This window comes from Rhinopithecus bieti, unplaced genomic scaffold, assembly GCF_001698545.2.
Source record: "Rhinopithecus bieti isolate Rb0 unplaced genomic scaffold, ASM169854v2 scaffold_50364, whole genome shotgun sequence".
NCBI classification, from domain to species: domain Eukaryota; kingdom Metazoa; phylum Chordata; class Mammalia; order Primates; family Cercopithecidae; genus Rhinopithecus; species Rhinopithecus bieti.
In genome coordinates, this window is record NW_016820096.1 from 729,035 (window position 1) to 747,246 (window position 18,212).

Below are 18,212 nucleotides of genomic sequence, written 5' to 3' on the forward strand. Positions count from 1 at the left end.
AGTCTCTCACTCTGTTGCCCAGGCTGGAATGAAGTGGCGTGATCTTGGCCCACTGCAACCTCTGCCTCCTGGGTTCAAGCCATTCTCCTGCCTCAGCCTCCCCAGTAGCTGGGATTACAGGTGTCCACCACCAAACCTGGCTAATTTTTGTATTTTTAGTGGAGCCAAGGTTTCGCCATGCTGGTCTCAAATTCCTGACCTTAGGCAATCCACCCGCCTTGGCCTCCCAAAGTGCTGGGATTACAAGCATGAGCCACTGCTCCTGGCCCTCCAACATCTTTTAAGATTAAGACCCCTGATGATTATTCATGCAGGGATAGGATTGAATCCATCCTCCTTCCTATGTAGTGTTAATAAAATTAATTTGCTGAGTAATGGGCAATATCCACTCATACTAAGCTATCTAATCATCGATTTGATAAAGAACAACAGCAAGAATGTACTTATTAAATAAATAAAGTGAATACAAAACTCATTATGTTCCCTAATTTTTAACAAAATATATTTTTGGTTTTCCTTTGGCACATCTCCTAAGTAGTTCACATCTTAAACAACAAACACCAAAAACCAGCAACCAAACAACTCTTGTCTTTCTATGGCTAGTGGCTAGATTTTATGGTTTCATTATAGCTAATGACTTATCTTTTCAACACAGGAAATCTCTGGAAGGGAATTTTCCTAGGCTTTGGATAAGATAGGTGTGGGGGAAACTACACTGTTAATTGCTTTCAGAGGCTCCAACAGCTTAGATTTCACTGCCTGGGCCTTGATACCCCATAGGGAAGTGGAGCACACAAAATAGGAAACGGATAAAGGGTGACAGTCTCTCTGCCTCTCCCCTTATCCATCCTTCTCTCCCAATCCCCCAAGTGTACACACAGACACACACAGACACACACACACACACACACACACACACACCCTGTTGGACTTACAAATACGGAAAAATGCTCAGTTTTACTAATCTACAGTTTATCAGCCATTATTGCAGCTTGGTTCCTTTTGCGTATGTCTTTAAAAGCCTTCCTTAAAATGTAAATTATAGCCGGATGCTATAATCCTGTAATCCTAGAACTTTGGGAGGTGAGGAGAATGGATCACCTGAGGTCAGGAGTTCGAGACCAGCCTGGCCAACATGGCAAAACACCGTCTCTACTTAAAATACAAAAATTAGCAGTGCGTGGTGGTGGGTGCCTGTAATCCCAGCTATTCAGGAGGCTGAGGCCAGAGAATCGCTTGAACCTGGGGGCGGAGGTTGCAGTGAGCCGAGATTGTGCCACTTCACTCCAGCCTGGGTGAAAGAGTGAGACTCCGTCTCAAAAAAAAAAAAAAAAAAAAAGGAAATTACTCTGAGTGGAGGGTTGGAATAATCATATCTTAAATTGTTAACCATCAACACCAGGGAGATAACTTAAGGCACTTGAGGAGGTAGGCCAATGCCTGAGGAAATGACAGACCCCTTAGGGGGCAAAGTGGATACAGATGAAGGAGGTGGACAAGTATAGAACGGACCTGCCTCACCTGGCTGTACATCTCTAAATAATCCTGGTGGGTCACAGGTTGTTGACCCCATCCCAATTATTTTATCTTGCATTTGCAGCTCTTAGCAGGTCACCATATACTTCCCCTCTGTAACTGATTTGAACTTAACTCTGCAGGGGTAAATGAATTTTATTAAACCATTTTTTTCTTTTATAATCATGTCTAACATACCCATTTCGTAGAAAAAAATACAGGGCCCAGAGAGGTGAACTGGTATTTCCTAAATCTCAAGGCTAATTAGAATCCAGGTTTCTTGATGCCTATCTCTATATTTCATTTACTATTCCTCATAGACTCTTTAGATATCTGCTTAGCTCAAATGCAAATAATGTGGATATACCCACAGAGAAAATATTTTTAGAAAGTTTATCTATATGTAAGTATAAATAGATTTTCTGCACATCACTGGTATTTTGAAACATTGATTTTAAAAAGGCTCAAAAAAAAATAAAGCTCAGTGAGTACATTTTTGTTAATGCCCCATTTGTCTGTCAATCTTTAGCCAACCTCTGTCATCTGGAACACAGCTTTAAACTTGCATGTTAAGTGGAAAAACCTTGGAGTAGTAATGAAAATAATTACCATAAAGACCATTCACTAATGTTAAAAGATTTGAGGAACCACTCTCAGGGTCTACCCCAAAATGTATTGATTTATTTTTGTGCTCTACATAGGGATAATACTTTAATCAGTTTAGCAATATAGTTCCCTAATCCATAGCAATGAAATGATTTAAAGGTATGGATGACTGTTACCATCACTATTCATTCAACAAATAATTTTTAAGTGCCTACTATGCCCCATGCATAATACTAAATGCTGGAGAAACCAAGATGAACATGTAAAGAGGCAAACATATACTTACAGTGATACGTACATTAGTGCCACACTAAAGGAAGGTATAAATCCCTGTCTAATCACAGAATGGGCTATGCACAATTCTACTTGTGAGAGTAAGACAAGGCTTCCTGAAGATGTGACATTGAGTCTTGGGGATTGGGTCGTTATGAAAGAATCTGGTTCCTTTGGGGAACAGTTTATGTGGCTAGAGATGTGAGTAGGCAGAGAGGCAGGGCCTGGATCTTGGAGACTTCGTATGGTAAAGGGTTTAAACGGTATTTCATAGGCAATGAAGAGCCATGGAAGATTTTAAAGTGGAAAACAAGGCTGGGTTATGTCTTAAATTCTGAAAGTTCCATTTGGATGTAGTTGTAATGCGGCCAAAATGAGGACCAGACACTAGGATACCAGGTAGGGAGCAGGTGCAATAATTCAGTAGAGAAATAAGTGCCTAAATTGTAGGAGTAACCTTAGTAATGGAGAAGAAGAAACTGAATCAAGAGACAGTAAAAGAGCAGACTTGGATAGACTTGTGATCTGATAAAGGTGGGGAGAAGAAAGGGAGACAAGACTCCAGAGTGAATCCCAGATTTTTTGTCTGGCCATCTGGGTGAATAAATGTTGCTGAAACGAGCAACAGAGTCGGCGCAGGCTTAGGGAGAGTTTAATTTTCCACATGTAGAATCTTAGGTGGACTGGGACATTTTGAAAATATTTGTTAGGGAGCTGGATCTACCAGGGGACAGGTTCAGGCTGTGACAATCATCCTCAGTAGCAGTAAGTGGCTTTGGCTAACAGCAGGCAACAGAATAGACATAAGACATGGAGAGCACAAAATTGTGGAGACAGTTGGAGGGCAAACTGCCCTAGGTGCAGTTCAAGAGCTCCTGAAGTATCTCCTGTCTGACAGCTCAGGGCAACATGGCAATAGTTTCCTAGTTCTGGCTCTCCTGCCTCCTGCAACTCCATTCTCCAGATTAGCCATGGCGACATTTTAAAGTGTAAATCATGTTATATTACTCCTTGCTTAGAAGCCATGAGTGGCTTCTCAGACTCAGATTCAAACTATTTGAGACCAATAAAGCTCTACCTGTGATCTGCCCTTGCCCACCTCTCTGGCTAGATTTATCGCATGACCCCTGGAGTTAGTGCTGTAATCCAGACACTGTCCCTCCCTCAGGGCCTTTGTACCTGCTGTTCCCTATGTCTGGAATGCTCTTTTCTAGGTCTTGCTGGCTGGCTTCCTCTTCTTACTCAATTACCTCTGCTGAAATGTTACTTCCTCAGAGAATTTCCTTGACCAATCTAATGTGTGTCTCCCATCCTAACATTTCATATTATCAATTTCATTACTCCTTATTGTCAACTTTATAACACTGACCATTATCTGAATGTGTCTTGTTTATTCTTTACTATCTACTGTATTGGAATGGTGATACGCAAAGGTAAATTTTCATTTATTGCTTCTTTTTTTTTTGATACAGGATTTTGCTCAGGTGATCCTTCCGCCTCTTTCTGCCTCTTCCTCTCAAAGTACTGAGATTACAGGCCTAAGTCACTGTACTTGGCCCATTTATTCTTTCTTAAGGGCAAGTGAACAAGTGGGATGGAACCGTATAGCTGAAGGCTTTGAATTTCCACTGAGGGTTTTCATTTAATTTGCTAGTTTCTGAGGAGCCACAGATGTTTTAATTAGAGCAATGATCTTGTCAAATTTTAAGAAATATTTGGTTAATGTTCTAAAATGTAACTACTTCATGATTGTGACCCTAAACGCATTGACTGAAACACTGTTCATGTTAACTGGTTTACTTACATATAAAATTGTTAAATGAGCAGAATAACAAGAATATAAAAGCCTAGACATAGTATCTGAAATTGATTTGATGACTTTAACTAGTTTTACAGAATTGTACCATTGGTTTCCAATTTATTTTATTAACCTCCCCTTCTTTGCAGTGTAGAAGCATAGAAAACCAGGTTATATAATTTTAAAATTAGGACCAAACTGTACCAAGGCCAAATTTTATATATAGTCAGCAGCAATGCCGTTCTACTCGTTACTTTCAGTGAAACTACTGGTGGAGCCAACCGTGGTGGTACCAGACTTTGGCTAATGGCAGTACCCTAGGGATGGGTGATATTGAGTTCTTTCAATAAGGTTGAAAATAGGTCTTTGGACCCTTCAATTTAATTCCATTAAACCCTACAGAGTAACTGCTGTGTGCCAAACATCACGTTCATTTCTCGGGACAAAAAAAAAAAAAAAAAAAAAAGCTGGGAAGGGGAAGGTACACTTCTTCCTTTTAAGGAGGATGCAATCTAATAATTTACCTCTATGTAGTACAGTTGATTGCATAATTATGCACAAAGACCAATGAAGGTTATTTTTCCAAAATCACTCCAATTGGCCTTATAACCATTTGTCAGATTTTGGAATGTTTGTTTTTTCTTTTCCTCTTCTTCCCTTTTCCAGGGATAGATAAAACCAACATTATTTCTTGTTTCTTTTCTAGTAAGATGAGGCATTCATACTTAAAAAAACACAGTATTGCTGGGTGCGGTGGCTCACACCTGTAATCCCAGCACTTTGGGAGGCTGAGGTGGGTGGATCACCTGAGGTCGGGAGTTCGAGACCAGCCTGACCAACATGGAGAAACCCCATCTCTACTAAAACTACAAAAAAATTAGCCGGGTGTGGTGGCACATGCCTATAATCCCAGCTACTAGGGAAACTGAGTCAGGAGAATCACTTGACCCTGGGAGGCAGAGGTTGCGGTTGCCATTGCAGTCCAGCCTGGGCAACAAGAGTGAAACTCCCTCTCAAAAAAAAACAAAAACCAAAAAACACCACAATATTCCCCAAATAATTTTCAATGCAAGGTATGTATAAATATAAAGTTTATTCAGCATAGTGTTTAGAAAAATAAGTTCACATCATTTCAGAAAACAAATAAACACTTAATTGTCCAGGCATAAACCCCCATTACAGTACAACATACATACTTTAGATCTCTTTGGTTGGGTAATTAAGCACAGAAATGTTCTGGAACATGCTCTGTGTGCCATCACCTAACAGTGCAGTAAAGACTCTGTTACCCCACCCCATGATATACATTCTGTATACAGTTTCTCTTTGTGTAAGGCACAGTAAAACCATATTGAGTATATAATTGGTTGCCTCTAAACATACAGTACATGCAACAAAAGAATATTTTTGAGAACCCTGAAAGCCAAAAGTCACATGCTATATAATTTTGATTAATAAAATGTATGATGGTAAATTAACATGACATGTATCAATTAGATACAAAGTAACTGCTAGGCTCTATTATCTAAGTTTTACAAAGAATTTAAAATATCTTTTGTGAAATGTAATTATTTTCCCCATAGTTTTCCTGAATTATTTTTATTATGAGATGATCTGTCAAAACATTTTAAAGAATGAAGAACTTGTGGCTATGAACTAATGCACACTTGTCTAGCATGTAGCAGGGCAGGCTGCCACACATGCCCAATAATCCAACTTTTAACATGCAAGATACAAGGGCATACACAGAGAGATTTAAGGTCAGTGTGCAATTTAACTATGGATTTTTACCTATGGCTATAGTATCTACCTGCCTTTCGTAACACAAGAAAGGCACTGAAACGTGTGTACAATTTAAAAAGTCTTTTCATTACTATAAATATACATGAGATATAAAGCAGTACAACACAGGTGCTCTTGCTTGATTGAGGAACAAATGCACCTTCTCTTTAAACAATAGACTGTCCTTTACTAGATTTAACTAAGAGCTAAATGCCAAACTCTGGCTGATAGAGTGCATAGATAGGCTTACACCAAAAATCCCACAGCCAGCAGCATGGGTTGGGTTTTGCAGGGAGTCATTTACCCCTATTTTGATCTTCAGGGATCATTAGAGGGTCATTTGCAGCATCTTCAAGCATTGGTTTATGTAAGAGTGAAATTCTGCCACATGAACTCCAAGGGTTCTGGGTCTGGCCCTTGGTGGCAAAAGACATTTGCAATTCTGTGCAAGGAGATCATGGGGTTTATCTTACTCCATTCACATATACATGGGCTACATACCAACTGGCCCTTATTCTACTGAAAGAATAGAAAAGAACAATAAGTTCTTTACAATGTGCATTGATTCTTACCTGGTATATTGTGTAGCTACCTGAAGTAATTGCAGGGTTATAATTACATCATGGTGGGAGTATGAATGGGTTTCCTAGGTAAGTCTTAAGTTTTGTGCTATCTTTTCTTTTTCATAAGGGAGAAAAGAGGAAGAACGCTGAATAAAAGAGAGGCTTATTATATTTTCAGAAAACATATAAAACATTTCCAGTTATATATATGTAGCATATATAACTTTAAAAACCTTCCCATCTCTCTTATTGGATGGGTATTTGAAAATAATTAACAAACTCTTGATATCTGCAGCAATCAAGTGGAAAACATCATTTTTATGTAAACTACACTACAGAGCCATGTAATTAATCTCAGTAACAGGATCAGCACACACCCAAAGGAAAAACAAGCTCTATAAGTTGTAGTAGAGTGGAAAAGAACTCTAAAACACCTGACTTTGTAAAACAAAACAGAAAACATCTAGCTTCAGCAGTTTAGGAACATTCACCAATTCTATAAAAAATGATGGGAGAGGAATTCTTCATAGGGTTTTTCATATATGCCTGCAAGTTTCATTTATGATAACAAAAGTTAAATCCTCTATGTCCCTTATTCAACATGCTTGATTGATTGACATGTAGAGAACCAGAGTGGGCCCTTTGCTCCGATCATAAAAAAAAGCAAGATGTGGCCAGGCTTGGTGGCTCACACCTGTAATGCCAGCACTTTGGGAGGCCAAGGCAGGTGGATCATGAGGTCAGGAGATCGAGACCATCGTGGCTAACACGAAACCCTGTCTCTACTAAAAATACAAAAAATTAGCCAGGTGTGGTGGCAGGTGCCTGTAGTCCCAGCTACTTGGGAGGCTGAGGCAGGAGAATGGCGTGAACTCGGGTGGCAGAGCTTACAGTGAGCCGAGGTTGCTGACGCAGGAGAATGGCGTGAACCTGGGAGGCAGAGCTTGCAGTGAGCTGAGATCACACCACTGCACTCCAGCCTGGGCGACAGAGCGAGACTCTGTCCCCCCCCAAAAAATAAAATAAAATAAACTAAAAACTAAAAATTAAAAAAGCAGGATGTGCTAATATCTAACATCTTTATGTTCAACAACTTTAAGTTATATCTGAAGAAATTATTTTTTCACTTTTTTTTTGCTTTTCAGAGACTAGAGAGTAACTTTACTCACTACATACATTTATTTGCATTGTTACATCTTGTGTTCAGAGTCTTGATAAAACTACAGCCACAGCTTACATTAGTAAACAAGCTTCTTACAGAAACCCAAAACATTGACTTTTAAAGAAGACACAATAATATAGTGCAAACAACAGCCACGTGTCAGAGGGTAGCCACTGATCCAAAACAACAGTCATGTGTCAGATTGTAGCCACTGATCCAAAACAAGAGCCATGTGTCAGAGTGTAGCCACTGATCCAAAACAAGTCATGTGTCAGAGTGTAGCCACTGATCCAAAACAAGTCATGTGTCAGAGTGTAGCCACTGATTCAAAACAGTCATGTGTTCCAGAGGTGTAGCCACTTTGATCCAAAAACAAACCAGTCATGTGTCAGAGGTAGACCACTGCATTCCAAAACAAGTAATGTGTCCAGGTGTAGGGGCCAACTGATTCAAAACAACCGTCATGTGTCAGGAGTGTAGCCACCAGATTTCAAAACAGGGCCATGCTGTCAGAGTGTAGCCCCCGCTGATCCAAAACAACAGCCTGTGTCAGGAGGTGTAGCCACCTTGATTCCCAAAACAACCAGCCTATGTCCCCAGTGTAGCCCCACTGAATCCCCAAACAACAGCCATGTGTTCAGGCAGTATAGCCCACTGACCCCCAAAAAACACCCATGTGTCAGGTGACCCCACTGATCCCAAACAAACAGCCCATGTGTCAGAGTGTACCCACTGATCCAAAACAACAGCCATGTGGTCGGGAGTGGTAGCCACTGATCCAACCACAGCCATGTTGTCAGGAGTGTAGCCACTTGATCCAAAACAACAGTCCATGTGGTCGGGTTAGCACTGATCCAAAACACAGCCATGTGTCAGAGTGTAGCCACTGATCCAAACACAACAGCCATGTGTCAGAGGTGCTCAGCCATGCCATCCAAAACCTTTGGAACCACGTTTCAACAGTACAGAGTCTTGCTCGACAGAATTTACATATTTTCTTTCCTTTAAAATGCTTTTCACAGCCTGTATAATCAATTTTACATGGTATTTATAACTTATTTTCCTTGTAAAGCATCAACAATAATTAGTTGTTTATCCATCTGTGTGATAAATACCATATATAATATTTAGTGAAACTTAAGTTCTTCAGATTTAAAGCAATTTTGTGGTGAAATTAACCCTGTTAGATAGTAGAAAAGAACCATCAGTGCTTCTGTTGACACTTCTGTACCTTACTACTAATAAAAAGGCCACAAGGTAAAAAGGCACATACAATTCTATAAAAAACATATTTAAATGAATCAGAGTTGCTAATTAAAGAACAAGGATGTGAAAAAAAGTACCAAAATTCCAATATTGGGAGTTAGATTTCCTGTTTCAGTGTTATTAATATTGACCTTAATAGATTCCTGGATAAAATCATTATTTTAAAATCCTACAAAAGTAAAACTTTGTTGGAAACAACTATGTTCACTTCCTGTTCAAACAATAAAAATAAATTAAACAGTAAGAAAACATATTTTTCAGTTCATAGCGCCTGAAGAGAAACATATATAGTATAAATAAAATTCACTGTAATTACTGAAATCCTGCTTACAGAACTGATATATTTACATTCATACTGAAGTTTCAGAGTTTTTAGTGGAGTTCCGCACTTTCTCAGCCACACTGAGCTATTAGAAATCACATTTGGAAATATGTTGAGACTTAACCCAAGACTTTCTCAAAAAATGCTGAAAAAGAGGTGTGTGTGCATATATCTATGCATGCTACTTAACTTTAAAAATATGTACCATTTATGTTTCTTAACCTTTTCAATGCCCATGGAGTAAAAGTAAACAAAAACAATTGTATTATTTCTAATGGTCTGCAGCTATCTTTAATTTTCTATGTTAGGTGTACACATTTTTTAATTTAAAAAACTATCAAGTTCCATTTTGACCTTAGAATTATAGAGTCAACCAAATGATTCACTTTGACTTGATACATTTCACCTTGTTCCTTTGTCTCCATCTATTTAAAAGAGAACATTTATAAGTGAACAAAAAGGCTGCAATAATGCAGTTCTACTTCTGTATACTTAACTGTGATCTTCATGCAGATCAATCTACAGTCTCTTGTATGCATATACTTGCAAAACTAGAGTGTTTTCCTTTAAATGGGAAAATGTTTTGTGTCCTTGGGGCTTCATGAAAAGATTTGCCGCTGATGCCAAAAAGAGGTGAGGAGGAAATAGAGTTTATAAGTCTTGCATATCTTCATCCAGCTGGACAGTCTGGAGCTTGGCAAGTTCTTTTTTGTCTGTGTCCAGGTCTTCACAGACAGTATCAACCATGCCATCTAAGACATACTTGGATTTAGAGTCCAGCATCATTAAGCTACTGGTTGCTTTGCTCTCAGAATTTGGTAAGAAATTCTCTTTCATGTTAGCTACCGATTGCAGAACCAAACGATGTTCTTGGACAAAATCCTGCTGTACTGCTGGGGAGGGGTGACCTACCTGATCTTCAGCTGTAGGAACTATTTCCCCAAGGGCAGCTTGAGTCATAGGGACTGACAATAGGTCTTGACCAGTAATAAGGGAGCAGTTCTGAAGAGTTGCATAGTTAGTGTTGCTGACAGATGTCACAGTAGATTTGCTTGCCACCGGTGCAGACATTGGTTGGCTATCGGCAATGTCATGGTTTAGCTCAGTGGGATTTAGTAATGTAGGGGGACTGAGAGAAAAATTGTGAGTTGGAGATACATTAACTAATGAGGAGGCCAGTGGATGGAGGCCACTCCCCGAGATGTTTTCAGAAGACAGGTTTGCATTTACTTGTGCATTCTGATTGACAGGCATCAACTGAGAAAATACCAGGCTCCTCTCCAAGCCTTCCTGTTTCACAGATCCTATAGTCTGGCTTGTATTAGGAACCGTGTATACCACTGCACTGGGAGCAAGAGAGCTCAAGAAAACCTTTCCTTGCTGAACTGTGGCAGACTCACTTGTAAATGTGCTCCCATCTGAAGTGCTTGAACTTACTGAGATATTACCTAGAAAAAATAAAGTACTGATTATCATTGATGGAAGTGACAGGGAAAGAAAAAAAGTTACACACACATGGTTTTTTCTCAGCTACAGTATCTATAAAGAAGCAACAACACTTCCATACAATAATTTAGCCCAATTCTGGTTCAGAATTACCTTGAGCACTTAAAACTACAGATTCCCAGGCTCTACTCCTTGAAAGTATAACTTAGTACATCTTAGAACATGTTTTTACCTCTCCAAGTAAATATATATATATATATTTTGTATAGAGACATCTTTTATTTTATGTTTAACCATAACACAGCCAAAAAAACTACTTGCATTCCTGAGTCGCAGGTATGCCTGTTTCCCCATCTTTCATCAGCCTCTTAGAAAACAGTGATTTCCAAACTTTTACTTTTTATGTCTCATGACCTCCAATGGTCTTGAGGATAGAACATGTTAAAGGTTCTGTTGCTTATTATTTCTTTTCTTTTCTTTTTTTTTTTTTTGAGACGGAGTCTCACTCTGTCGCCAGGCTGGAGTGCAGTGGAGCGATCTCGGCTCATTGCAACCTCTGCCTCCTGGGTTCAAGCGACTCTCTTGCCTCAGCCTCCCGAGTAGCTGTGACTACAGGCATGTGCCACCACATCCAGCTAATTTTTGTATTTTTAGTAGAGACGGGGTTTCACCAGGTTGGCCAGGATAGTCCCCATCCTTTGACCTTGTGATCCACCCACCTCAGCCTCCCAAAGTGCTGGGATTACAGGCACAAGCCACAGCGCCCGGCCTATTTCTCTTTCTTTAAAAAAAAAAAAAAAAAATTTGATTCAGGGACATTTGTGCATGTTTGTTACACGGGTATATTGAGTAATGGTGGGGATTGGGCTTCTAGAGTACCCACCTTCCCAAGTAATTCTGATGACCAAGGGGGATTGAGAACTACTAGTTAGAAGCCAAGTGTGAAAAAAAAAAAATCTTTTCCAGGTTCTGATTCAATCAAGTTTCTGTTTCATCACTAGTAACTTGACATCTCTCAATTAGTTGATAGTTATTGCTAGCTCTGCCAGTTAGAATTAGAAAACACAAATGCAAAATGAAATGCCTTCATTCAGGACTGACTGCTCAGTAACTGACATAAAATATAAATAAACGGCAGTGTAGAACATACCACATAAAATGAGTTACCTGGGGCTTAAAACTTAACCATATAAACCTGTACAGACAAGTTGCAAACTTTCACCAAACTAGCCATAAAGTAATGTCAACAAAACATTCAAAAGCTATTTTTGCCTTTTGTTGTGCCAGTTCTGAATTTTCAGTGTTGTAGTAATGGGAACAATTAATGGTAATATGAAATGTGCTTTTTAAAATACAGATTAACATAAAGGATCAGAGCTAATGCTTCTCTAAAAGGTTTGTATCTTTTGAGGCTCTTACTATAATGGTCTATAGAGACCAGAAGTAGAAAAAGAAATGTTAAGTAGAAAGCTGAGATGTTCAAATCAGATCACTCAGGCAATGTAGATGAATTAGATCCCCTACTACCATCAAATAAAACCCCTTTTTTCCTGATTCCTTACATAGGCATGAGATGATGGCAATTCGATAATCTAGGACCTCAAATATGGTCACTGAAGGAAAGGTGGATTTGGGGGGACTTTTGTGATAGGTGGGCCGTTTATCCTCATCTTGAATTAGATGTTCAGTAAACTTTTTTTTTGAGACAGAGTCTTGCTCTGTCACCCAGGCTGGAGTGCAGTGGTGCAATTTCTGCTCACTGCAACCTCTGCCTCCCAGGTAATTCTCCTGCCTCAACCTCTGAGTAGCTGGGATTACAGACGCACGTCACCATGCCTGTCTAATTTTTGTATTTGTAGTAGAGACCAGGTTTCACCATGTTGGCCAGGCTGTTCTCGAACTCTTGAGTTCAAGTTATCTGCCAGCCTTGGCCTCCCAAAGTGCTGGGATTATATGAACGTGGCTCACTGCAGCCTCCATCTCCTGAGCCCAAGCAATCCCTCCCACCTCAGCCTCCCAAGTAGCTAGGACTACAGGCACGCACTACCATGCCCAGCTAATTAAAAAAAAAATTTTTTTTTTTTTTGAGACGGAGTCTCGCTCTGTCACCCAGGCTGGAGTGCAGAGGCGCAATCTTGGCTCACTGCAACCTCCGCTTCCTGGGTTCAAGCAATTCTCCTGACTCAGCCTCCTGAGTAGCTGGGATTACAGGCAAGCACCATCAAGCCTGGCTAATTTTTGTATTTTTGGTAGAGACGGGGCTTCACCATGTTGGTCAGGCTGGTCTCGAACTCTCGACCTCGTGATCCACCCACCTCGGCCTCCCAAAGTGCTGGGATTACAGGCATTAGCCACCACGCCTGGCCAATTTTAAAAAAATTTTTGTAGAGATGAGGTCTCACTATATTGCCCAGGCTGGTCTGGAATTCCTGGGCTCAAGTGATCCTCCTGCCTCGGCCTCCCAAAGTGTTGGAATTACAGGTGTGACACCACATCTGGCCTCAGTAAAGTACTTTTTTGAGAGAGCAGCCCAATGTTAAAGGTAATTAATTCACTGAAAACATCTTCCTTCCTGAAGTATTAGAATATTGTCATTATATTATCACCTCTATTGATAAATCAGTGCCACAGGGCTGTTTATGTCTTCCAAGTATTTTTAATGCAAAGGAATGTCTTCAAGTAAAAGGAAAACACTGTATGTGAACCCTTTTAAAACATTTAACTAGAAAGTTTAATCACAGAAATACTGGTGTTAAGAAAAACATTTCTAGGTGTGTTTCAGTTATTCTCTAACATACATTTCTGTTTCAGACCACACATATGAAAAAACTGCTTTTATTTGAAAGCACTGACTTCAACTTAAGTATGCTTTTAAATTCTTATTTTTATTTTTTATTTATTTATTTTTAGATACGGGGTTTTGCTCTTGTTGCCTAGGCTGGAGTGCAGTGGCGTGATCTCAGCTCACTGCAACCACCACCTCCAGGGTTCAAGCGATTCTCCTGCCTCAACATCCCAAGTAGCTGGGATTACAGGCATGTGCCACCATGCCCGGCTAATTTTTTTATTTTTAGTAGAGACGGGATTTCACCGTGTTAGTTAAGCTGGTCTCGAACTCCTGACCTCAGGTGATCCACCCACCTCAGCCTCCCAAAGTGCTGGGATTACAGGTGTGAGCCACCGTGCCTGGCCTCTAAAATTCTTGTAGGCAGCTGATTTGTGGCAAAAAACATCTCAAATAGATGTTTAGTTTGTTGTGTGTGTGTGTTTATGAAATTGTTTGCCAGTGTATGCATGAACAAAATGATTAGTTATCTTTTTATAGAGCCATAAATAGCATAATTACATGCAACATTTTTCCCCAACTGCTACTGAATATAAATACTTCTGAATTTGTAGAAATTATAACATATATAAAAGAAAAGAGGATTTGATCTAAAATTTGATTTTTGAGCATAACTACAACTGAAGTAAAATTGAACAATAATTTTAGATAAAAAATCCAACTGAAAAACTATATAGGTACAAAGCATTACTTTGTAATGATAAGAAAAAAATCAGGCCGGGCGCTGTGGCTCATGCCTGTAATCCCAGTACTTTGGGAGGCTGAGGTGGGCAGATCACAGGAGTTCAAGACCAGCCTGGCCAACGTGGCCAAACCCTGTCTCTGTCAAAAATACAAAGATTAGCCAGGCGTGGTGATGCACGCCTGTAGTCCCAGCTACTAGGGAGGCTGAGGCAGGATAATCATTTGAACCCGGGAGGCGGAGGTTGCAGTGAGCCAAGATCACGCCACTGTACTCCAGCCTGGCTGACAAAATGACTCTCTGCCCCCAAAAAAAATAATAATAATAAAAAAAAAATCATCATCATCATCATCATCATCATCATCATCTTAGTTGCTCAGACTGTAAAGTGAGTAAAAGATGTAGATATTCTACTTTTCCACATAAATCCCAACTATAGAAAGATAAATCTATCTTGTCTAGACATTTTAAAGAATGGCTCAGTATCTGTGAGAAAAAACTGAAACCCCAAAATGCTATATTAAGAACCTCAATACCTAACTACCATGTAAAGATGTTGCTTGCTGGATTAAATTTATCTGGTTAAACTTATCCTTCAACTCACCCAGGCGGTCTAAGGATTGACAGCCTTGTTATTTGATCTTAGTTATTTTAACTGAAAATGCTATTCTTATTACTATTAAATGTTCCATTAAAAAACTTAGCTATTAGTTCATAAGAATTTTCTATGGCAGTGATCTTCTAGATTACACAATTAAAAGTATTTCTGCTTTTCTCCTCCCCCAACATATATAACTTATTCTTTCTGCTCAAATTTGTTGCCTTTAAAATGTGACCTCTTTGGAAATTTTCCAAACGAGAGAAAAGGTGTTAGATCCACATTATTATCAAACTAAGCATTTTGGCTTTCCCTGTGGTTTTCATATTTTTGCCCTATGTTGGATAGTAACTTAGCTTAACTCTTTCCATAACTTGGAACAATGATGAACTGAATAGTATGCTGCAGGACTGTCTTGTTTTACTACCATTTTGCCTAAAGAAATGCAAACATACAGAATGAAATTTAGAACAATTTTTCCATTAATTCCTTCAACAAGCTGACATAGACCATAGTTGTGGTAACAAGACAGTTGTGCATAAATTGATATTTTTTGGGGGGGCGTAAAACCATCTTATAGGAAGCAGACTTTTAAAGCCAACAATTACTACTTTGGTTTTGTAAAAATCTGGATTTTCAGATGTGCCTACAAGAAGGCAAACATGCATTAACATCTACCACCCCTGAATTCAAGGGATTATGCAAATTCCACTGCCAAATTCTAACCATTTCTATTTCTTTAAAGAGAAAATGACATAGAGGATCCAGGCTTGCTTGAAGTCAGTGAAGAACTAATATATCAGCCTCAGTTTTCCTGAATTTCATTTAAGTGCTTTCTCTGGAAGATTGCTGTTAGTAAAGCCACAAACCTATAAAATAAGGCTTACTATTATCTTCATAAATAAACCCACACATTTAGGGGGTGAGTATATATGCTGAGCAATAGAAATCCAATGGCATAGTCCTCTGATTTTCTTTTAGGTCTGTCAGTCTTCATTATAGGAGGAACAGGATTCAAACATAATTGATCCAGTCTTTTTAGCTTGTTCTTCTAAAACATTTTTTGGTCAAATAAATAATGCTTAGGTAACGTGTATGCATTCTTACCAACTGCTAGACTAATTTTGTGTTCTTATCAATTTTATTAATTTTTAATATTAAAATGCCAAGCAGTGAGTTATTTTGTAAGCACTGATTGACTTATCATATTTCTGTAATTGTAGAACTGGCAGGACTTGCTATGAACTGTATTTTTCCATTCAGTTGTTAGTAAAATAAAAAAGCCCATCCTCGTGATGCAAGGGAATAAAGCAAGTTGGATATTACATGGGTATTGTGAAAGAGGAGAATCACATCAAGGCTATTCTATAACTTCGGCAGCTAATAAAGTACCTGAACAGAAACATCAATTATAGCTATCACCAAATGCGTCACTTACAGCAACTGATGAACACATTTGCTGGTGCATTAAGGTACCAAATGAGGTTGTTACCTTGTGAAGCTGCCACGGACACAGCGGGCAGCTGCAGTGGAGAGAATCCAATGCTCCCATTAAGGAACTGGCTGTTTGTGCCGGAACTGGGGATCTGGACAATGCCATACTGGTTAATTTGCACTGGTGTAGTAAAAGTCACTACAGAACCCCCATCTTGGGAAGCCACTGTTTGAATGCCTTCTCTTTTCACCTCATTGCTGGGTATCAGGCCTGGGAATGAGACAGGGACACTGGGGCTGTAGGACGTGGTGGCTGCTGAGTTAGCAGAACTCGGGAGGACTTTGAATTCCTTCACATCCTGGGAGGTAGACCCCAGTATGTCAGTCATGGATACACCATTGCTCACAATGTTTGATGACATTTTTGGTGGGTTCAATGCCACTGCCTGTGTATTTCCCACATTTAATCCATTAAGGATAACTCCACTGGGTCCCTGAATAAAAGAATTTCCATTAAGGAAGACAGGTGAAGTACTTGCAGGTACCAAGCTTCCATTCAACAGAACTCCAGAAGAGCTTAATGATATCTTAGCATTTCCAATTTGTTGCATATATACTGGCTCCATATGACTGGAAAGGCTGAGGTTGGTGATGCCATCAGATGAACTGGAGAGTGGGTGAGGAGATAAATCCTCATGTCCCTTGCTGGATTCATCTTCAGTGCTGGGGTTGCCATCTGACTCACTGTATGGAGGGGGAAATCAAGATGTTCAGAAGGTCAGGGGGATGACATTCTACATAGTGCCACTTGTTTGGAAAACCAGCTTCTAAATCCATTAAAGGCAGTATTTAAGGAAAGCACAGCAGGATGTCTGCCAGTCCTATTTAAACTAAGAGGCCTTTCAGCAGATTCTGACCAGCCAGAGAATCTGGGAAGATAAACTCTCAGATCCCAATCATTTAAAATAACAATAAATTCAGGGAAAGTCCAGAAATCTGGAAGATGTAAATTCAGCATTACAGAAGAGTATATTTGATTTTACAGTGCAGAAGTGCTATTCCTTACTGTTACATACGCTGCTACTGACACCATAGAAAAAAACGCCTTAGATGAGGTGGTCAGTCTTTCCTGTTTAGGAACTCCTTCCCCTCCCCTCAAACCAATTCAGATTAGTGTTATCTTGGAGGTAAATGAAACTGCCAAAGGAGCAGGAGGTGGGAAGTGTTCAGCTTTTCTTTTTTGGTCAGTTAGTTAACAAGAGATCGTTTTCTCACCTGCTCCCAAACTTCTACTCCACCAGACTGACAACTCTCTCATTCAACAAAGTGGCTGTCCTTGCTGTAGGAAAAGGCACTTTCAACCCAAGAACAGTTACGTGCAGTCGCCTTTGAATCCAAAGGAAGCCAAAGGGGCCTATTTAACAAACACCATCCAGTGCCCTGGTGAGGTGGGAGGGAAAGGGTGTGGGTCACTCAGAGGCCTTTTAACTATTAGACCTCTTCCCCAACGTCCTTGGTCCCTCTGTTCCAGGCAGGGCCCTGTTCCTCAGCTCTCTGACTTGGGAGAAATACCAAATCGGGGTTGAGGGGTGGGTAGTGGCGGGGGTTTCTCATTTGGTCTGAGGCTGCGAGGGAGAGCAAAGGAGAGCAGAACAGAGGCGTTTTGGAAGCGCTGCCCAGCAGAGGATCCGACATGCCCGCAGTGCCCGGCGGTCGGTTCGCTTTCATGCCGAGGGCAGGGGATTACCCGGGCTTTGGGCTGCGGGGCCAGGAACGCAGAAAGCGCTTTGATTTACGAGCTGAGGCTGAGCCGCCGTCGCCGTCTGCGAGGGTGACTCACCCGGGGGTGCGGGTGGGAGGTAGATCCGGAGAGGGGCCTAAACCAGGCAACTGGGCCGGGGCGGGGGGTGTGGAGTTTAT

At 40.2% G+C, this 18,212-nt stretch overlaps 1 protein-coding gene across 2 annotated transcripts in view; it reads right to left on the reverse strand.

Moving 5' to 3' along the window:
- Positions 1 to 8,646: 8,646 nt before the first annotated feature.
- SIX4 (SIX homeobox 4) overlaps positions 8,647 to 18,212 on the reverse strand; it is a 12,709-nt gene continuing 3,143 nt past the window's right edge. For both annotated transcript variants that reach the window (XM_017859441.1, XM_017859440.1), the window contains 2 exons: positions 16,351 to 17,036; positions 8,647 to 10,735 (listed from right to left, as the gene is read on the reverse strand). In XM_017859441.1, coding sequence (XP_017714930.1) covers positions 9,939 to 10,735; positions 16,351 to 17,036 — 1,483 coding nt within the window. In that variant the 3' untranslated portion in view covers positions 8,647 to 9,938. The remainder of the gene's footprint in view (positions 10,736 to 16,350; positions 17,037 to 18,212) is intronic.